Source organism: Etheostoma spectabile, chromosome 6, assembly GCF_008692095.1.
Source record: "Etheostoma spectabile isolate EspeVRDwgs_2016 chromosome 6, UIUC_Espe_1.0, whole genome shotgun sequence".
NCBI classification, from domain to species: Eukaryota; Metazoa; Chordata; class Actinopteri; order Perciformes; family Percidae; genus Etheostoma; species Etheostoma spectabile.
This window is the reverse complement of record NC_045738.1, coordinates 4,305,850-4,326,957: the sequence shown is the minus strand read 5'-3', so window position 1 is coordinate 4,326,957 and position 21,108 is coordinate 4,305,850. Positions and strand designations below refer to the sequence as shown.

At 39.2% G+C, this 21,108-nt stretch overlaps 2 protein-coding genes across 2 annotated transcripts in view; both read left to right on the top strand.

Moving 5' to 3' along the window:
- mal2 (mal, T cell differentiation protein 2) overlaps window positions 1–21,108 on the top strand; it is an 871,414-nt gene that overhangs the window by 179,784 nt on the left and 670,522 nt on the right. The window lies entirely within an intron of this gene.
- cdkal1 (CDK5 regulatory subunit associated protein 1-like 1) overlaps window positions 1–21,108 on the top strand; it is a 274,625-nt gene that overhangs the window by 42,646 nt on the left and 210,871 nt on the right. Inside the window, exon 4 of the mRNA XM_032518043.1 lies at window positions 14,385–14,469. Within this exon, the coding sequence (XP_032373934.1) occupies window positions 14,385–14,469 (85 nt within the window). The remainder of the gene's footprint in view (window positions 1–14,384; window positions 14,470–21,108) is intronic.

Here is a 21,108-nt window from a genome sequence, read left to right as displayed (position 1 = left end):
CCCCCCCCCATGTTCTCAGTATCAGAAAACCTCTCTGCGTCCGGGCTATTTGCATACCATTTGCATATGAACCCCAACTGGCTGTTTTTGGAATGCCAAGAGGCTAAATTCAGTATTTATTACTCGGGCCCATAACTAGTTTTCACTTCTCTGTTGCATTTGCATCTGATTTGCATGTCCCACGGCTTAGATCTGGGAATAAGGGGCCAGATGACCTAAATTGTTTCAATTCCACCCAGAAATAAAAAAAGCAGAGGAAGCTCTAATTATTACTATTAATCAAATTAGGACGCTTAACATGTGGAGCGTAAATATGCGAAAGGGTTATTAGCTGCACAACCAAGCTGAGGCAACTTCCTCTTAATGCAAAATGCTTTTGCTTGGAAACAATACAACAATCTGTGTGTGTCTGTGTCTGTGGAAGTATTCATCAAACGGCTTTGTTTGTCTTGTAGGTTCTCTATTTTAGGGCGAACAACTTCTATATTGAGAACATTACAGACCCAATGAATCATAGAAACTAATTAGCATTGCATTGGCTATTAACAGTTCATAAGGAATTGGATGGACTAAGTAGGGCTATGCAGACTTATTGCACACTACACTGATCTAATTGAGTGTTTCCCATACATAGGTTCTACTTGGGCACCCCACCCAGGTAGAATAAGACCCCAGGTAAATATAATCCGCATCACATTTTGTTTATCCAATCAACAATCTTTTTTTTAACAGTGCACACTGACAATTCACGTCAGGCTGGTAGTAGCACGCTGCTTGTAGCGTTGTGACTTCCATTTGGATTAACTGTATTGTTAAACCATAAAACCACCAGACACACACCTCTGTGAAAGAGCCCCAAGCGTCATCTATCAGTCTGGTTGTTCACCCTCCCAAGCTGAACTTTATAATAAAGTTAACTGGAGCTAACCGGAGCTAATCGCTAACCAAGCCTGTTTCCTTCCTTGTTCTCTGTGCCGTACCCATTAACTGTGTTTATAGACTCACGCCCAAATAAAACATTCATTAAGTTGGCTGTAAAAGTTGTAAACTACAATGCAGAGAAGAGTTTTTTTTTTTTTTTTTTGGGGGGGGGGGGGGGGGGGGTTTTCTCTTATTTAGACAGGACAAGATGTAAGTATGTGAAAGGGGGGAGAGAGAGAGAGGGGGGAACGACATGCGGCAAAGGGGCCACAGGCCGGACTCGAACCCAGGCCCGCCGCGTCGAGGAACAAGCCTCTGTATATGGGCATCCGCACAGACCACTGCTCTATCTGGATGCCCAGAGAAGAGTTTTTTTGAATGACAGATAAACAATAATTAACTTTGGGTATCCTTAATGTAAGATTAATATGATTCAACAGGAGTTCATTTATAATAACATTTAGGCTAACTTTCTGTATGGATCATAATATGGTTTTAAGATTGTTAATACTTACATTTGGCTCTGGATAATCAGGCATTTTATCTGCTGAACCATAAAATTGATGCCAGACAAACATAAGCTACACTTCATCTGTATCTTCTATTCTAGTTTGTTTATTTAAATAGTAATTTCTTCCTATATTATATGTTAATGTTGCATTCATGTTTTCAGTTAGACTTGTTTATTACAAAACCCAGCCATAACACACTGCACATTAACATCCTGTGCCTCCCACCACCACCGCAAGTAAATTGTCAACCTGTGGGAAACACTATCTCATTAGCACATGCAGTACATCTGGGAGTTCCATACCTATCATCCTGTCAAACATGTAGGTTGGTGCTCTCAACTGTTTGTTTTTTTCTTTCTGTCCCTAAACAAACTGCTCAAACTGTTAATGAACAGGGTGCCATCAGTGAGGGGCTTTAAAATAAGCATAATCCCCCTTTTAGACAGGCTTCCCTTTACATTAATATGTGTGTGTGCAGATAATGATTATCACATCTTCTACCGTTTTCTAAGAACATTTTATTATCTCGTATTTATTTCGCAATATTAAAAATATCCAGTTCAAACTTTGAAAATTCCTGGAATTTTGCAACCCTACTCATGTGAGCATGCAGCTCATTCTGTAAACTTGCAGTCATGTTGATGTAAAAGTCACTTACGTCTGAATGACAAAATGCCATGACTTTACCAGATAGGTGAAGCCTGCAATGTTGTGTATTCGATGTCTGAAAAGGACTTTATGTGGAGCCTTTTCACATCGACAAACCAAGGAAAGTCCTGCACAGCAACTGAGATAGTGGTAAGAATAAGTAATAAGTATTGTCTATAGGTTTTAAATACTTTAAAAAAAATTGGTTTTATCAGGGACCTCCAGTTTCAATTGCAGACCAAGGACTGAACCCCACATTATGCCTGGCAAAATAAAGATGGCAAGCATTAAATATAACCAGTCATTAAGTGACTATGTGAAGCTAACTACACTGTAGTTTAAGCGGAAACCTTCATACACGTCCAGCTCATGAGACTTTTCGTCATCCCAAGTGCTTTTATTTCAGCAATATTACGTGAGAGGTTTTGATATAAGTCCTTATTGGCCAAACTTCATGAGCATCACTGAAGTCAACACATATTAAAGGTTATTATCAAACTGTATTCATATTGTGCGGCATTTCACACGTTCACTCTATAGAGATTGTGTGATTTATTTTTTTTACAAAAACTGCTTTGCCAGCTCAGTCTTGTAACTAAGAAAATAACATTTTTTTTTTCTTCCATTGACAGAATAAGCTCCTGTATGTCTGCGATGTAGCAGCTATTAACAGCGCAGCGTTGAAGGCACAGCTGATCCGAACTTTACTAGTAACCGTTAACTCCAGAGCCTGAATCACTTCATCTAAATTAGTTGGGGAGCTAATGTGGGTTCCACTGTGGTTCGTGATTTATTTTTATCAATACAAATCTTTCAAAAACAGTTAATGATTCAACTCTGTAAAGTTGACATGGAAATGGTGTAGTGATATTTTAAGTGATGTGCGTGGTGTGCCCAAATGGCTCTGGGTGTGCTGTCATGCTGGTTTGAGCACATTCTAAATGTCTAGTTGACCAATAAGAATGCTTGGTCAAATCTCCTTGTTAATAATCTTGTATAATCAGCGTACAATGTACTATCTGAACTTGGACCTAAACTGGTGGCCTATGTATACATGACAATTAAGCAGACAGAACAGCATTATTTAAGATTATTGTGTGTATCCTATTATATCTAAGCGTGAGAACCTTTTTACAGTTTACCTTAGTGAGTAGCATTGCCAAAAAAGGATGACCATTAGTGTTGCTTGGGTATCGTATTTTTTTTTAATTATCACAGACGATAGGTCCTCTCAGCTACCGCCACCACTTTTATTAAGGTAAAGCTCCATCTGCCATCAGTTCACTTTAATTGGTGTTATTTGTTCCCAGGACAGGTGAGCTTTTACATACAGGGGGTTCCTACCTTTCTTTATCTCTCTTTCAGGTGGCATGAGGGAGAAATGGAACACACACACACACACACACACAGACACACAGACACAGACACACACACACTCGGGATGCCCCACAGTCTGCCAACACATTCTTTTGTGAACATAGCAAATGGATGCATGTTCTCCCATAGCCTATTTTTAAACTTAAAATGTAACATGTAAACACACTCACTCACGCACAGAGGGGTGCATACTTCATTGAAAAAAACTGCCATCTCCTAAGGCAAACAGCATATATAATCACATTTGTAATGTCAGAGAAATAGTGGGTCAATATTTGCCTAGTCTGTTACTGTTGTGAAATGGGGAACTGATTGTGGTTACCATGGTGCGCATGATTTTAACAGTTGGCGTTGAGGCACTGAAAGACACACACATGCACACACACGCACCCACGCACACACACACACTTAAAGTGAGAGAATTAGGTTTGCAAAATAACACTTTATCTGGATTGTTAGGTCAGGAAAGGGTTATTATATAGGCAAAACACATATGTTTTCTCATAATTAAGTTTCTAATTTCAGAGGAAGGACGGTAATCAAGGGTTTGTTATCCTTAAGGACATTTCTTAATACTACCTTCAGCTAATTAATGAATGACCACGACAACACTACCAGCACATTTTTGTTTGAACAAAAATAGATTGAAGCTGGTAAACAACTTGACAAAGGTTTGTTTTTGCCATAGAAATTTCGTATATAACATGGAAACAAGCCAGTTTCAAACCAGTTACTAGTGTGTTTGTAAAAGTGCAGAAAAAAAAATGCCATTTTCAAAAAGAAATTATTTTATTAATGTCACAGCATTAGTCCTATTTATCATTAACTCAACTAAATATTCTTCTTTTAGAGCAGAGAGCTGAATGATAAACTTAAAGTGGGTCTGTTACTGTAACTGTACACTTTTAGTTTGGCCTGCTTCCTCTATCCCTAACCAGACTAAATGCTAACTTCACATGTGGACAGTCAAATCGTGCTAATAATGAGAAGGCAATTACACTGGCCTCCATCTACAAGGTGAAAGAGTCTGCTATGTTTCACTCTGAGGTATGTGGTAAAAGTGAAATCATTGGCATATTACTCTGTCAGTCAGTAACCTTCTATCCCCTTCTTTCTCCCAGACACACTGACTTTTGTGCCCTTGACTCTAATAATCCCTCTCTCGCTGTGTGAAATATCTTTTCAAGCTTGCACTGATGATCATAATGGTTTTCTGTCTGAGCTGCAGACTAGTGATTGGCCCCAATTATTGCATGAACCTAAGGCTTCAAATCATCCTATCTATGCAAGGTGAGACGTGTAATGGCAAAAATGTATTTAGGCCTGGTTTCCATCCCCTGCCTGTATGCACCTCAATAAATCACACTTAATGCACTTTTAAAATCACACGGAATCCACTGCCAGATGTTTATTATTACTTTCCTCTGATGTACATTATTTCCATATACAAGCCATATGTGCCCTACAAAGCACTTTTTTTTCTTAAGCAGTGATTGCTTTGAAGCTTAATAGCTCAAAATATATTTATTTCTCCAGTGTCCCACCCCCTTTACTTTCAGAACTGCTGCCGTTCTCTGGTTTTGACAGTATATTGATGACCACTTCTAGTAAAGATCATAAACACTGGTCCGGTGGTAGAAAGTGTCTTAATGTTGCTCAGTGTAGGCAGATATGTAATTGGCTGTTAGTATTGCCAGTTTAGTAGGTGTATCCCCTATTTTTAGTCTAAAAGAGGGTCCCTTGTCTGGACCCAGGTGCACTGTGTCTCTGTGATCAGATGTAAGAGAGACTGATTGACTCCAGCCTCTTGCCCTGTAGAAGCGAACCTCTGCCACCCAAATTAGCGGTTGGCTTGTCTCAGAGCATTCATCATTCCTGCTCCACTTTCAGCTGAGCTCGCCTGCTATTTTTCACTGAGATACCCCCACTTACTCTTCTAATGCTCAGCCTCTTCTTTGCGCACCCTTGTTGTTTTGTTCTCTTTCTGTCTGTTTCTCTGCATTTTCATCATTTTCTTCCATGCTCCTCCTTTCCTATTCTTTCCTCAAACTCAGCCCCTGCCTCCAACTCCCTACCTCCTTTTCTTAATCTCTTCTGTCTTTTGAAACTTTTTGTACTTCCAATACTGCTCCACCTCCATCTCTCTTAACTTCTTTCTCTGGATTCCATCCCTCCCTCTCAGCCCTCCATCCATCTCTTTTTTTGTCTCTCTCCTTGCCTCTTTCTGTTAGTCTGTGTTGTTTAAAAACCCAACAGTCTGACTCTTGCTCAGTAACACTAATGGACTCTATAGTTGTTAAGGACCAGAGAAAAATCCCAAGTGAATAGATGTTTCCAAGATGTTGTCAAACTGTTGGCGTGAGTGCTGTGGTTGGGCCCCTGCTGTGCCTAACTTTTGTGAGCTGAGCATCTTTGCTTAAACCATTAATGTAATCTTTCTCAGAAAACATTGAACTAGATAGATTTAAATAGCCTGGGGTCTGGTTTATTTCTGTTGCTGCTGTCTGCAATCTTTCTTTCCTAATTATGTAGGTTGTAGTTTGTATTGAAACCCTGCTTTTTTTGACCTACGACAAAAACATTGTAAACGAGTTTGTAGTAATACAGGGAAAACGAGCGGATAATCTTCAAAAAGAACATCCTCTGCCATGCCTGCTTAGGTGCATAACATCAGGTCTGATGACTCTCCCAACCCCACCTGTATGTCACCAGGAAGAATACAAAAAGAACCGCAGGAGGAGCATCAATAGGGACAATAACTGTTCCAATCCTGTAGTAGAGTGTCTGAGGCAACCAGTTCCATTTCTGTATTGGTATTGCTCTGTAGTTGCATCAGAAGAATAACTGCAGATGAGGATGGAAGATGTGGCTGTGCTTGGGTTTTTCTGTTTGTGTAGTATTTTGGCTTTTTTCTATAGGTTTTTTTGTAACTGGATATTCACATTAATTAGGTTTAGGGCTGCTCCATCTATTAATCTGGGAATAAATATTTTTTAAATTACAGTTTAATCTATGAAATGGGGAAAAAGGGAAAACCTATCCATCTCAACTACTTGATTTACAATAATCAGGAAATTTTCACATTGGAGAAGCTATCCTGATAAATCAACTAATCAGGTCACTCTAATTAGTTCATGTGCTCACTTTATGCAATATGAGTTTGTAATGTAGCCAGTTGAATTGTACTAATGCCAAAACTTACTGTGTGTGTGTGTGTGTGTGTGTGTGTGTGTGTGTGTGTGTGGTGTGTGTGTGTGTGTGTGTGTGGTGTGTGTGTGTGTGTGTGTGTGTGTGTGTGTGTGTGGTGTGTGTGTGTGTGTGTGTGTGTGTGGTGTGTGTGTGTGTGTGTGTGTGGGTGTGGTGTGTTGTCGCGCGCGCGCGCGCTTGTTCCTATGTGTAGCCGGCCAGCGCTCAATGACAGTTGATTGCGTATCTATCCGCGGCTAAGTGGTTGCTCACCCTGTAGAACAGACAGACCAACGCCAAAACCCTAAGGCCCTCAGTGTATGATGTCATAGGTTTGTTGGTATGTGACTGTTTTCTGTGGGAGTGCTCACTTGTAAATGGATTGGAGTGGGAAACTCGTAAGTCCTCTAAGGCCCATTCACAATTTGCTACGTCAGTGATGCAAACATACGGAAGCACACACACACACACACACACACACACACACACACACACATGCACGAGACACAGTTTTACACAAACACACACATTTTCTGGCACACACACACACTAAATGCAATCCAACTATTATATATATATATATATATATATATATAATATATATATATATATATATATATATATATATATATATGCACACACTGCACTAAAATCTGTAACTGCATTCACCACTTTGCACAATCCAGGGAAGAGACATTATATGAACCTACTTGGAGTTTCTTGGTGGCCGTTTTCAAATGCACCAATGTGATTTTAAAGACACGACAAGTAAAGTGACCAGCTGAGAGGATAATGATTAATCACATTCTCCGAATTATGTTCCAGCTTACCTGTTCCTTTTATATTGCTTTTGAAGAAAAATAAAACGAGAAAACATTGCCTGTCATTTTTTATTTAAAAACAATAATTAACAGTAATCATTTTAGACATATTGGAAGCCTATTGCAAAGATGGACATCCATAACATTTTATTTTGATTCCCAATAATTTATGTTAAATTTATAATTACAAAAAATTTCCATCCCTAAACAAACATTACTTGTGAAGCTGCTGCTGTTTATTTTCAACTTGTCACTGAGTTTAAGACGGACAGTAATCCTTATCATTGTCAGTCTGACAAAGCAGGAAGGAGTTTGGTTAGGTCGGTTATGTCCTAGAAAATCTCACTTTCTTGACAGGTTTGAGGTCTTAGTATAGGACTTGATTGTGATGCACAACACTGGTGAGTGGATTACTGCCCCACCCTGCCTTGCAGTCCACCTGTCCAAGCCAGTCAGCCTGGCATACAGCTGTTCAGTCAGCCAATCAGCCAATAAGGCCAGACAAGCCTCGTTAGCTCAGTCAAGTGTATCCATTCACCCCAAAGCCACCCCTTTGCCCCAGCGTGCTTGCCCCTACAAACCACAACTGCACTGCATCCCAAGGTCAGCATGTCCTGTTTTTTTGTGTGTGTGAATAGGATGGGGAATGGGGGGGCAGTAGAGAAGTAAAGATAATGTGTTTGAGATGGAGGGTGGAATGGATGGAGGCAAGTAGACAGAAATAACGAGGTGTGTGTGTGTGTGAGGGGGTGGGGGGTGGGGTGTCTGGGGTTGTGTGCGTGGGGTGTGTGGAATAGGGTGGAAAGTGGGTCATGGTGTGGTCTGTGTGAAGCACCAGGAGCATCATATTGACCCCAAGGGCTTGCTGTCTTCCTCGACACACACACACAGACACACACACACACGCACACACGCACACACACGCACATGTGCGCATATCCAAATTTCTCTGTCTTTGCCCTCATATGTCATCTACCAGGGCTGAAGACCAGAGGGAAATCAGAGACTGCATAGGTCTGTGTCTTTGGTCTAGAAAATCTGCACATCTCAATTGCTCAGATACTTTTTTAGTTAAAGTAGTCTGGGAAATGACAGAATGGAGTAGAGCCCAACAGTATGAGAAATGTAATCCAAATTTGATTGAGAATTACTGTACTGCAGCAAGTACAACAACCATTTCCATTCAGTCTTGTTGCTTTTCTGTACAGTTAACTATGCTTGTATAGCTTCACTCTTCTTGCTCGTCTCCACTAGGGACAGATATACACAGTGTATGCATAGCGGTCGAAGGAATGTCAGAGGAAGTTAGGCAACTTGTTAAGGTACGTCTGTCTGAAATGGAAAATGATAGTCTACTGTAGCCTCAGTGATTGCAGTGAAAGTGGGGTTATATATGATATATCTATCAATGAGAGAGAATTAAAGGAGCCTGCATGAAGATCTGACTGCAGTAAACTTCCTTGAACTGCCTGAAAAACCCAAGCAGGATGCTGGATCAGTGAAACCTAGAAATGCTAAGTACTCTCTTGGCAGGGAGCAAACAAATCTGTCTACAGAGTAATCACAATGGGAGCGTCATACTACTAGAAAGCAAGATTGCTGTTAAATTTTAGATTGCAATCACATCAAAACAAGTCTTTAATTATTTAGATCATAGTGCAATTTAATGAGTGTAATGTGTTACTGTAAGACTTAAACCAATCTGCTATTTATAGAACAGTTTTTGCACATATAACCTTGTTGCATTACAGACGTATGACACTGTAATTGTTGATTTAACACATTTTTTATTTCATTGCGAGTAATTAATGAGAATAGGTTTGACAGTAAAACAATCAATTATCAATGCTTTCATTTAGGCACCTAATACCTATTGCATTACAAGTAGACACATTTTTATTGTACTTGTAAATTCAGTCAAGGAAATTGTTGTCTGTCATTTTCTGCAAATCAAAGGGATGCATTATGGGAGGAGTTGATTGTTTTTGGAAAGACTTTAACAATTTCACCTTAAATTGTATCCAGCACACAAGAACCCTTTTAAGTGTATAAAAATTACACTATGCTATTCTGTTGACATGTTGCACTATGTTCCATGTGTGCTATGGATATACATCATGCGACGTGCTGTTGTGCTGCAACATTATGCAAACCTGCACGTTTATGTTCACTGTGCTATATCTCTGTTGTGCAAAGGTAAAATGCAGCTAGTAAGTAAATCTAGTTTTATTCAGCTACTTTTAGAAAAGTAGCAAACCTTATATATGTGAAAAGTTGTTTGTCTATTTACAGTAATTTACAGTTGACATTTGTTAATTTGCACATCTGCATACAGTGGATGCATGGGAGTTCAGGGAAATTACTTTATTCCCATTCGGTCTGTTATTGTTTGTGTGTTTGCCTGCTTTCTGACCTGGCAGCTGAGCCTCCTCTCTGTTTCTCTGCGGAGTGCTACACCTGTGGGTCGATCACCAAACTGACATAATGTGCAAATACAGCAGAATACATCTTTGTTTCTGACAGAAAATATTTATAGAATTTCAAAGGTGAACACACACAAACCTGGCAAGCGTACTAAAACGTGTTGTCCATAAATTGCATGTTTTGTATGTTAATTTAGTTTTGGATCATAGCAGGGTACTCAGTAATGAGACTCACCCACTTACTGTTTCTGTTATTATTTTATTACCATGTAAAGTGCCTTTAAGTACCTTTTTTTTTTTTTTTTTTTTTTTTTAAAGTGCTATACAAGTAAAATGTGTTATTACTTTCTTCGTAGTTCCTTTCCCCCACCGTGTCCTCTATCTTCCACCCCCTGTACCCCTGTTCTTCTTCCTCATTTCACACTTAGTTTTGTATATCTGCCTCTGTTTCTCCTTATACTCATTTTAGCTCACATTCTTGGTCATCCTATTGACTATCACCTGCCTCCACTTCACACTCACTTTTCTCCTTTTATTCCTCTGTTTTAGGATGACCCTCTTCAATGGCTCTCCATTCCTTTTAATCCTTTTTATCACAGGAGTAAACCTCATGGATTCGATTTATTCATTTGTGTCAGTAGTAATTTTTCTTCTGCGTATTGTGGGGTGAACTGTTTGAGTGTACTGGAATTCCTTATATTTATATTGGAGAAACACACACACACACACACACACACACACACACACACACACACACACACACACACACACACACACACACACACACACACACACATTTAGGGGTCAGCTGTTGTGGTCTTCATGTTACATATTCTGTTTCTTTAAAACTGCAACTTCCTCTTGTCACTCCCTTCACAGCCATAAATGTGCGCACGCACCTCAGGAAGCTTGTCTCACCTATGGCCCCTTTCTTCATCAGATAAAAGATTAGTCAACAGTGTTGGTGCACATTCTGTACCAACAACGTCTTGCCTGGTAGCCATGATTTGCAAGAATAGCCAAATCCCTACCCTGTCATTGGCTGCATCCCCATACCTATGCAAATCTTATGCAAATTTAAAAATAAAAAATTTCCCCCATTGGTAGAATACATGTGCACTTAAGGCTGAGTCATTGAACATTATCCCAGGCTACTTTACCACACTGATGGAGAGAAGGACAGGAAAAACATGTTGGGGCCCATCATTTGATAATAACTTAACATTAAATTAAAATTAAAATTAAATCTACTGTACTACATATAGTCTGTGTGGTTTAATGCCTCCCTTTTAAGAGTTCCATTTCCAGCTGTCTTATGCAACAGATTGTTCAAATTGCACATCATTTTTTCAACATTATAACTGGCTTTTAATAATGGAAAATTCTGCATCTTTTAGATTCTGAGTCATAATTAAGATTATTGTTACCACTGCTTGGCCAAGTCTAAGTTGCTGCTATTGACAGCCAGGATAATACATTTTTGTGATATGCATGATAGCTGTTATGGCTTGATAAGTTTCAAATGAGATAAAGTTTGACTAGCAGAAGCAGCTGTCCCTGAGGGGTGTGCCATTGTCAGTGCAGTTCATACACTGTGGTGTTATAGTCCTCTAACTGATTTTTATGGAAGAATAAGAATGTTTCCAGGCAGTAATTCTTTGGTGGCAACTGTGGAGATGTATGATTTCCTTTTTCATGACGTTCCTGTAATGCATCATTAGACATTGCTTTCACTCTCTAATAATTAGGCAGCAGAGCTAAATATATTTGACCTGAATATATCTAAAATATCCAGTGATGGCAGTGCAGAGTCTGCCACTCATTAAAAAAGGTTTTACTTTGAGTTATAAGGTCCTGGTTCTAAGATCCTAAAGACGTGCAATCCTCACAATTTAATTTTTATTTGCTTTTTGAAAGGTATTTACTGCAGTGCCTGCATTCATTGAGGCAAATTGATGCAACTTGATAATATTTTACACCAGACAAGTGATCATAGTACTCAAAGGAAGAGTGCTTTTTTTTTTTTTGCTCTTTATCTTAAATGAAACATTAGGGTGAGCCAGAAACCGCACTAATTTGCCATTAGATTAAGGTTGATTTTGGTACTATTGTGTTTAAATAGGCTAGACATTCGGAAATAAGTCTTAACTGTCTCTGATAATAGCATTTATATCCGGGATTAAGAAAAGGGAAAGCAATAGACTGGAAATAAAGCTCAATAGTCCCTGTAACAATAATTAGTATTTAAGGGTTATTTAAATGTTCTGTTAAGCCACTTGGCGTCCCTGCAACAGTAACAGTGACACTTTTAATATTTTTTTTACTCTGTCACTATTTCTAGAACATTTTTGTCAGAATTGTTTGTTGCTAAAACCAACGCGCTCAGCTCCCTTGTGGTATCGGATTTCTCTCCTTGCATGTGCCTCAACAATTGTAGCAATTTTAAACAAACACATCGTCCACAGAAGGCCCTATGCCACAGCTGTAGTCCCGAGGTCCTGACTACGTTGAAAACAGCACTACTTAGTCGGGGCTTTCTGTAATATTCCTCACTTGTATAAAAAATGATTAAAGTTGTAATCCCCATACCAAAAACAAGGTGAACATTTTGAGTTACTGACAGTGGCATCTGTACATTGTACATTGTTCTGGCTTTGCCTTGAGATTACACCTCTAAAAGCCCTTTTTGACTGATGCCTGGTTGCCTTGGTTAATTCCAATGCCTGTTGGTGGCTTTGATCCCCAGCAGTAGTATTGGCAATGGTGGCGGTGCATGTGGTAGCCACCAACACACACTTTCCTTTTTGTACTTGTGTGTATCAGCTAATGAAAAATGAATCACTGGATTCATATATCCATAATAGTCCACTGCTAATATAATTTATTAGACTTATATGAACATGTTCATTTTAAATTGTATGTGATTGTATTCAGAAAACTCTTGGCAAAAAGAAGCTGTGACACTAAGTCATGTTACCAGCATATTTTGGTTTAACTGTTTCCTGTAGTTCTTTTATAGTTTGTAGCTGTACTGGTAAGTTGTGCTGATTCTGTAGATAGGATTGTTTTGCAGATGTTTGTATCTGTCTTGTGTGTTAAATTGCTGTAGAGCTTGTTATTGTTGGTCTGGATAGCTTCCCACGGGACAGAGAGGAGACAGCAACCACACAGCTGAGACCACTCCCACTAATTCTGCGTGCGTGCGTACGTGTCCCAAACATCTGAACCTGAAACTCTCTCTCTTTCTCTCTCTCTCTCTCTCTAACCAAAACTGTACATTTCATAGTTTTTCATTTGTAGCTATAGGATTACTCTGTTTTTTTAATGGCCTTTTTGCTTTTTGTCCTGGAAAAAAAGGGATTCCCGCAACACACAAAGGCCAAAACCCAAAGTTAACACATGTGACTTACATTTTAGTGCTTTAACAAGACGTACTGTACTACCAACAGCTGTACTACTGATTTTATGAGACTTTATTAAGTTTTGCTTACTATGTGATACAATCAGGAAACACACCTGAAGGCACTACTGTGTAGTCACATTTTAAAAGAATAAGTGGTTCCTATACAAGTGGTTTTATATACTGTACATGCAATAAAAACACAATGCCTTATAACATCGTGAATTAGTTGTGAAAGGACTTTTTGTCTTTTTTGACATAAGTGGTGCAAGGGTATAGAAGATTAATTGAAAATGGTTAGAAGCGCACGCTCTCACGTGTCAAGTAGTCAGCAGCTTGCCTAGGAGACAAGAAGCGGAAAGCAAAACTCTGCTGTCCTGCTGTGTGCGCTCTCTACTTCATTTACAGTCCTCTTGTCATAATGTTTTTCTGCCACTAACGCAAATGTTGTCTCTGCTTCACCCGGCATATAACTGTTGTTCTGGTGTTCGTGATTTGGTTATCATTGGGGCGGATGCAGTGTGCTGCGCACTGGATCGGGCGATGGCACAGCGGCCATTCCATCCATTTTGGTTACAATAATATGTTTATCCAGTACAATTATCAATGTTAACAAGCACATTTTCAGCTTTGTTTTCTCAGCGTTGAGCTGTTATGTGGGAGACTTTTTTACGCGGGTTTCTTTTTTAGGGGTGCGAACTACGCAGGAGGTGGCGGTACGCAGTAAAAAGTGAGGATACTCATGTGGACAACGCAACTTGCTTGTTACGTTTTGGGGATTTCGAATCTTTTCCTATTTCAAAGTGCATCAACACTTTTGATTTTATTCTCCCTGACATTTTCAGTTAAAGATTTAAATCCCTATAAGGTAAAAAATTAACTTCCTTGATCATTATTATAACTCAGTTTGACCACGACAGTGATGCTGACAGCAAAATGAATAGGGTTACTATGGAGTGAAAGTGCAGATGCATTTCTTATTTTTTATTTTTGCATCTTAATGTGGTATTTGTAAAAAATTATGATTATGTGTTGTTTTTTTCTCTGTAAAGGCATGTTTGTAATTATGTTCTTTACAAATATTTTCTTTGTGTAGATGACCCAACAGACGCAGACCTGTGGGTGCTGAACAGCTGCACTGTGAAAAACCCTGCAGAGGACCACTTCAGAAACTCAATCAAGTACTGACAAACACAAAATGTCCACACAAACACTTTGTCTTCTGTTTTTGTTTATGATGCCAGTAGAAAAGAGATTAAAACATTTCCCGCATATAATGTTGTGGAAAAAATCCGTCAGGACTAATTTGATTGTATGTACAGTGGTGAAAACAAGTATTTGATACACTGCTGATTTTTCAGGTTTTCCTACTTACAAAGCATGTAGAGGTCTGCAATTTTTTATCATAGTTACACTTAGTGACAAAAGGTAACAGACCTGTTAGTTTTTCTTTAAGAAGCCCTCCTGTTCTCCACTCATTACCTGTGTTAACTGCACCTGTTAGAACTCGTTACCTGTATAAAAGACACCTGTCCACACACTCAAACAGACTCCAACCTCTCCACACTGGCCAAGACCAGAGAGCTGTGTAAGGACATCAGGGATAAAATTGTAGACCTACGCAAGGCTGGGATGGGCTACAGGACAACAGGCAAGCAGCTTGGTGAGAAGGCAAAAAGTGTTGGCGCAATTATTAGAAAATGGAAGAAGTTCAAGATGGCGGTCAACCTCCCTCGGTCTGCAGCTCCATGCAAGATCTCACCTCGTGGGGCATCACTGATCATAAGGAAGGTGAGGGATCAGCCCAGAACTATACGGCACGACCTGGTCAATGACCTGCAGAGAGCTGGGACCACAGTCTCAAAGAAAACCATTAGTAACACACTATGTCGTCATGGATTAAAATCCTGCAGCGCACGCAAGGTCCCCCTGCTCAAGCCAGCGCATGTCCAGGCTGTCTGAAGTTTGCCAAAAACCATCTGGATGATCCAGAGGAGGAATGGTAGAAGGTCATGTGGTCTGATGAGACAAAAACAGAGCTTTTTGGTCTAAACACCACTCACTGTGTTTGGAAGAAGAAGGGTGAGTACAACCCCAAGAACACAATTCCAACCATGAAGCATGGAGGTGGAAACATCATTCTATGGGGATGCTTTTCTGCAAAGGGGACAGAACGACTGCACCATCTTGAGGGGACGATGGATAGGACCATGTATCGCGAGATCTTGGCCAACAACCTCCTTCCCTCAGTAAGAACATTGAAGATGGGTCGTGGCTGGGTCTTCCAGCATGACAGCGACCCGAAACACACAGCCAGGGCAACTAAGGAGTGGCTCCGTGAGAAGCATCTCAAGGTCCTGGAGTGGCCTAGCCAGTCTACAGACTTGAACCCAATAGAAAATCTTTGGAGGGAGCTGAAAGTCCGTATTGCCCAGAAGCATCTGGAGATGGTCTATGGAGGCGTGGGCCAAAATCCCTGCTGCAGTGTGTGCAAATCTATAGGAAATGTTTGATCTCTGTAATTGCAAACAAAGGTTCCTTTACCAAATATTAAGTTCAGCTTTTCTGATGTATCAAAATACTTGTCATGCAATAAAATTATTATTATTGTTAATTATTCAAAAATCATACAATGTGATTTTCTGTATTTTCTTTTAGATTACATCTCTCACAATTGAAGTGTGTGTACTTATGATAAAAAAATTAGACCTACGTGCTTTGTAAGTAGGAAAATGTGCAAAATCAGCAGTGTACCAAATACTTGTTCTCACCACTGTATCAGAGAAAAACACAAAAGGAAAAAAATCATCTTTCATACCCATCAAGATGTAACGAATATGAGACAAATAGAATGAAAAGTATTTTAGGTCCTGGAATATGTTGTGTGTCCGTGTGTCATGTTTTCAACTTGTTGTCCCATGTCAGTTTCTACCTATTCACTGTTCAACTGGTCTCTCCCTGCACTATTGAAACACACACACACAGGGAGTAAGAAAAAAATAGAGATATTTGCATAAATACAGATATTTGCATACCTAAAAGAGAAATTATGCTAGAAACTGTTTTGCATTTTGATTAACTTCCATTCATCAGGGGCACACACCACTGGCGGGTATGTGCTTGTGTGGTTGTGAGAGACGACCGGATGTAACAATCAGTATTTTGCTATTGAAAAAAATGTTAAGGTTGATTTCAGCTCCGAATTTTGGATAATAATGGCAGAAATCAGATGCCATCAAGTAAGAGTAATATTTTTAAGTGAAAATAGTGACTCAAAACCTGTTTATTTAATATAGGAATATATGTATCTACACAGTATATTAATAAGTAAAGATTTCAAAAGCAACTTAAATTATGAGTGAATGAATCATTTTGGTAGGCTTTGAATTTTCTTCTCTAAAAATCTGCTAGCAATTTTTAAAGCATTGGGTTATAAATTACATCACAAATGACGCTATGTTTCACAAATTCTTTAAAGTGCCCATCTTATGCTCTTTTTAAAGTTCATAATTGTATTTAGAGGTTGTACCAGTGTAGGTTTGATTGTGGTTTAATTAAAAAAAAACACTATTTGTGTTGTACTGCCCATTGCTGCAGCTCCTCTATTCACCATGTGTGTTGAGCTCTGTTTTGGCTACAGAGTGAGACATCTCCCTTCTGTTCAATATTTGTTGGGAGTTGCACACGCGCAGTACCTAGGTAAGGACTACTAGCCAGTTGAAGGAGAGCATGGGGGCGTGCCACGCTAGCAGCTAGGCGAACAGTATAACGTGTCTTACAAAGTGACTCACGTTTGTCACAGAAGTAAAGGCTGCAGAGTAGTTTGTGAACAGTGTTTTCTGTATAGATGGTAAGTCCCTTTGGGTGGACTTTGGGCTTTTTCACTTTGTAAACCTATAAGGTGCACAAAAAGATATATAACAAAATAAAGGAAAGGGAAAAAGCCAAAAAGCATCATATGAGCACTTTAACCATATGTGGTCCTCGATTCGTTTTTCAGTTCACTAATTTAGAGCTGAAACTTTCTCTGATTGGTTAGCTGATCAACTGATTGACCGAAAATTAATCAACAGATATTTTGATAATTGTTTAAGTCACTTAAAGCAAAAAATAGGCCAAACAATAACTGGTTCCAGCTTATTTGGCTCATATAGTGATATAGTTGGTAGGGATTATTGGGCAAATTTCAATATTACCCTGTGGAAGCCTGGGTAGCTCACCTGGTAGAGCACGCGCCCATATATAGAGGTTCATTCCTCGATGCAGTGACCGCAGGTTTGACTCCGACCTGCAGCCATTTGCTGCATATCATTCCCCAGCTCCTCTTTCATGTCTTCAGCTGTCCTGTAAAAATAAAGGCCTAAATGCCCAAAAATTATCTTTTAAAAAATATTTCATAGACGCCAAGATAAGTCGATTGAGAAAATGATATGAAAATTAATCGGTAATAGAAATAACCATTACAGCTCTGCACTATTTAACCGCAGTGAGTGAGACGGACTAGATATTGTTTGGGCTGTTAAAACCTCAAAACAAAGGAAACATTAAGTTCCATGGTCAGAGCTCTTAAGAGTAGTGTGTACATTTAAACACCTTTAAAACCCTCCAGCACTGTTGTCTGACATGTTTGAATGAACAATGAACTACAAAATTTGTAGTTGGTTGGTTCTTTTTAGAGAAATTGAATTTGAACTTGTATCAAAATATAACAGTTTCAAGGGTGAATTATTTCACTTTGCCAACTTCATCAATGCAATCTTCCTGTCCTTTCTACTAAAGCCCTCTCTTTATGCTTGCTTTTTCTTTGACTCTTTTTGTCATGCCAATTTTTATGCAAAGAATTTTTTCAATTGAAATTCACAAAATAATAACACACTTCAGGACTTTAAAAATGTCTTCTGTGTTGATGCCAGTTTTTCTTTGACTGGAAATCACCCAGCTGTAATGCAATGCAATTATGCTCTATTCATTGGAAGGGACACACACACACACACACACACACACACACCACACACACACCACACACACACACACCACACACCCACACACACACACACACACACACACACACACACACACACACACGAGGAAGAGGAATGTGAGAACGTTTTTTTTTCTTCTTTTCATCACTTGCTGCATGCGTGATGGTAACACAAAATGAGGGGGGTGCAGGATCAAAGCGAATCCAAATGCCCACTTCAGTTTTTTTAATTCCCCCTATTTTTCTTTGGCTCACTTCATATGATCGACAGACAGAATAGAATGAGAGAAGGAGGCTGGCACACGGGCTGCCTCGCACCCAGTCACACGCTGGCCGTTAGGCCTGCACCTCCTGGTACCACAAACACTTAAATTAACACACCCATTTGCACAGGCTGGGGCCTCATGTCTAGTGTTCCTTAAATGTCTTTCAATTTGTTAAGTATTTCTTTTTTAAATCAATGTTTTTTTTTAAATCTTAAATCTAAATCGTAACTATAGATAACTCTTAGGCCGTTAGTTTGAGTAGGGTAAAAGTTAATATTTACCAGCAGCAGATTAACGAACAAGTTGACATGCAATGGCAGATGAAAGTCTTAATTAGCTTTGGATGAACTCATTTGGCAATGGCTTGAATGTAACCAACGCTCATTATTATAAAAAACCTTACACACTAAAGCTTTCACATTGGGGCAGCAGAGCAGAGAGAAAGGTGGTAGTAAATGTACAGTGTAGGTTTTGGTTTGTCTCTAAATAAATGTTGCAGCTCATCAAGACCAACATTTGAGGCTGTGGTTCATAATTGTTATGTGGAGAAACCTAGGTCTGGTCTGTTCAAAGTTACATTAATTACACAACACTTTTAGATCTGGAGTCTTCAACGTTGTATAAGCCAAGGACCCCTTATCTGAGAGAGGGACGGACCAGGGACCCCCTGCTACATTTTTTGTCAAATTTAAGCTGCATATTTAACTGGGCCCACAATAAAAGCCTTTATACTAGTGCTGTCAGTTAACCCGTTATTAACGGCGTTAACGCAAACCCATTTTAACGGCGTCAATTTTTTATCGCAAGATTACATTTTCTTTTTGGCCTAGCAAACTTTTTTCACACACACTGTTGCAACAACTAGTAACGTTAGAAAAACTACAACACCACACCGGATCTAGCTAGACCGGAAACAAAACAACAGGCCCGCCGCACACACTTGTTTGGGCTTACGAGCCGGCCAAAGAGTAGGAACGTTACGTTTTGAGTGGATGGCGAACGTGAGACGCTGAAATAGATGTGAATAATGGAAAGTATACTTTTTAAAAGTTGCCAAATGGTTCCATTGACAAGACCAAAGTGATCTGTGTGTTTTGTCGTGAACTGAGCTATTATTGCAGCACGTCCAGTTTGTAATACCACTCGATGGCCAAGCACACAGCTGATGCGAATTCCCCTACCCCCCCGTCTATTAGTATTTTTTTTTTTACCCTTTTATTGATGGACAGTGTTACATTGTGTGAGAGATTATTTGCTCCAAGTGAGAATGTTACGTGTGAAATTGAACTCTACAGTAGCCTATATGTCAATGTTGTTTTCAGTAAAAAAAAAAAACAGTTGCACAAAGCGAGCCGATCCACTTTTCCACGTTGATAAGAGCATTAAAATGAGAACAAATAATGGGACAAAAAGAAATCAAGGGACATTTAGAATAGATACAAATGTGCGATTAATTGCGAATTAACTATGACATTAATGCGATTAATTGTGATTAAACATTTTAATCATTTGACAGCACTACTTTATACAGAAATGTTTAGTGCATAGAAAACTAAGCTATAAAAACAATTGTTTGTATGATTTTAGAAATCGTTTGAATGTTGAACATACTGTGCATGTGACAGTGAATCCTTAAAATGAACTGTATTTATGATATGATATGATTCATTTGATAATTCAGATGAGGGTCTTGTACCGAATACGTTGCCTATTACATTAATTTTTTCGCAAGTTAGACAGTGTGCAGCAGTTTCTTTGCAACTTTTGACCTACTTATCACCCTCCCACGCACCTGTCTCACGTTTTAGATGTTCAAAGTATTTTTCTTTACTGAATAAACTTTAAAAAAATTAACAATTTGGTGGCCCCCCTGAAGTATCTCTAAGGACCCCCTGTTGAAGATCTCTGTTAAAAGCACCTTGTAGTCACAATTCTCATGCTGTCCCATTTTTGTGTGTGTGTGTGTGTATTAGCATGTAAAACAAATAATCCCAGTGGCATGTGGGACATTATGTACAACCAATACACACATGGTCACAGAAGTCACAATCAGTGTCCCCGTAAATGAGTTGAGGGGTTTAAAATAGAAGCACTGGGGCTTTAAGCAGTCTTCTTTCGGGGTTTGGAGAGACACAGTGAAAAGACAGTTTATTACTTCTGGAGAGCTGGGGCTTAGTTGGCATCCATGCCAAGTGTGTGGGATAAAGGGTTGTATTTGTGTATGAGATTTGTCAGGTGGATATATGCCCAGGCAGCTTGTGGGAGAGCGTGTTTGTGTGTGTGTGTTGTTTTGGGTTACCCTTTGAGAGAATAGTAGCAGATGCATATGGAGTGTATATATTCTGCATTGCGTTGAAAAAAACAAGATGAAAACTAAGGTTACTTTTGAACCTGCATTTATTTTGTGTGTGTGTTTCTTTCTCTTTATGTAAGCAGAACTAAGGACACATGAGTTTTGCGGGGGTTCAGGTAATCTAGAGTGAGACCTGGACATTTGTTTTTTTAAGTTATTTTTTCGGGGTTTTATTCCCTTTATTTTAAGACAGGACAGATATGTATGTGTGAAAGGGGGA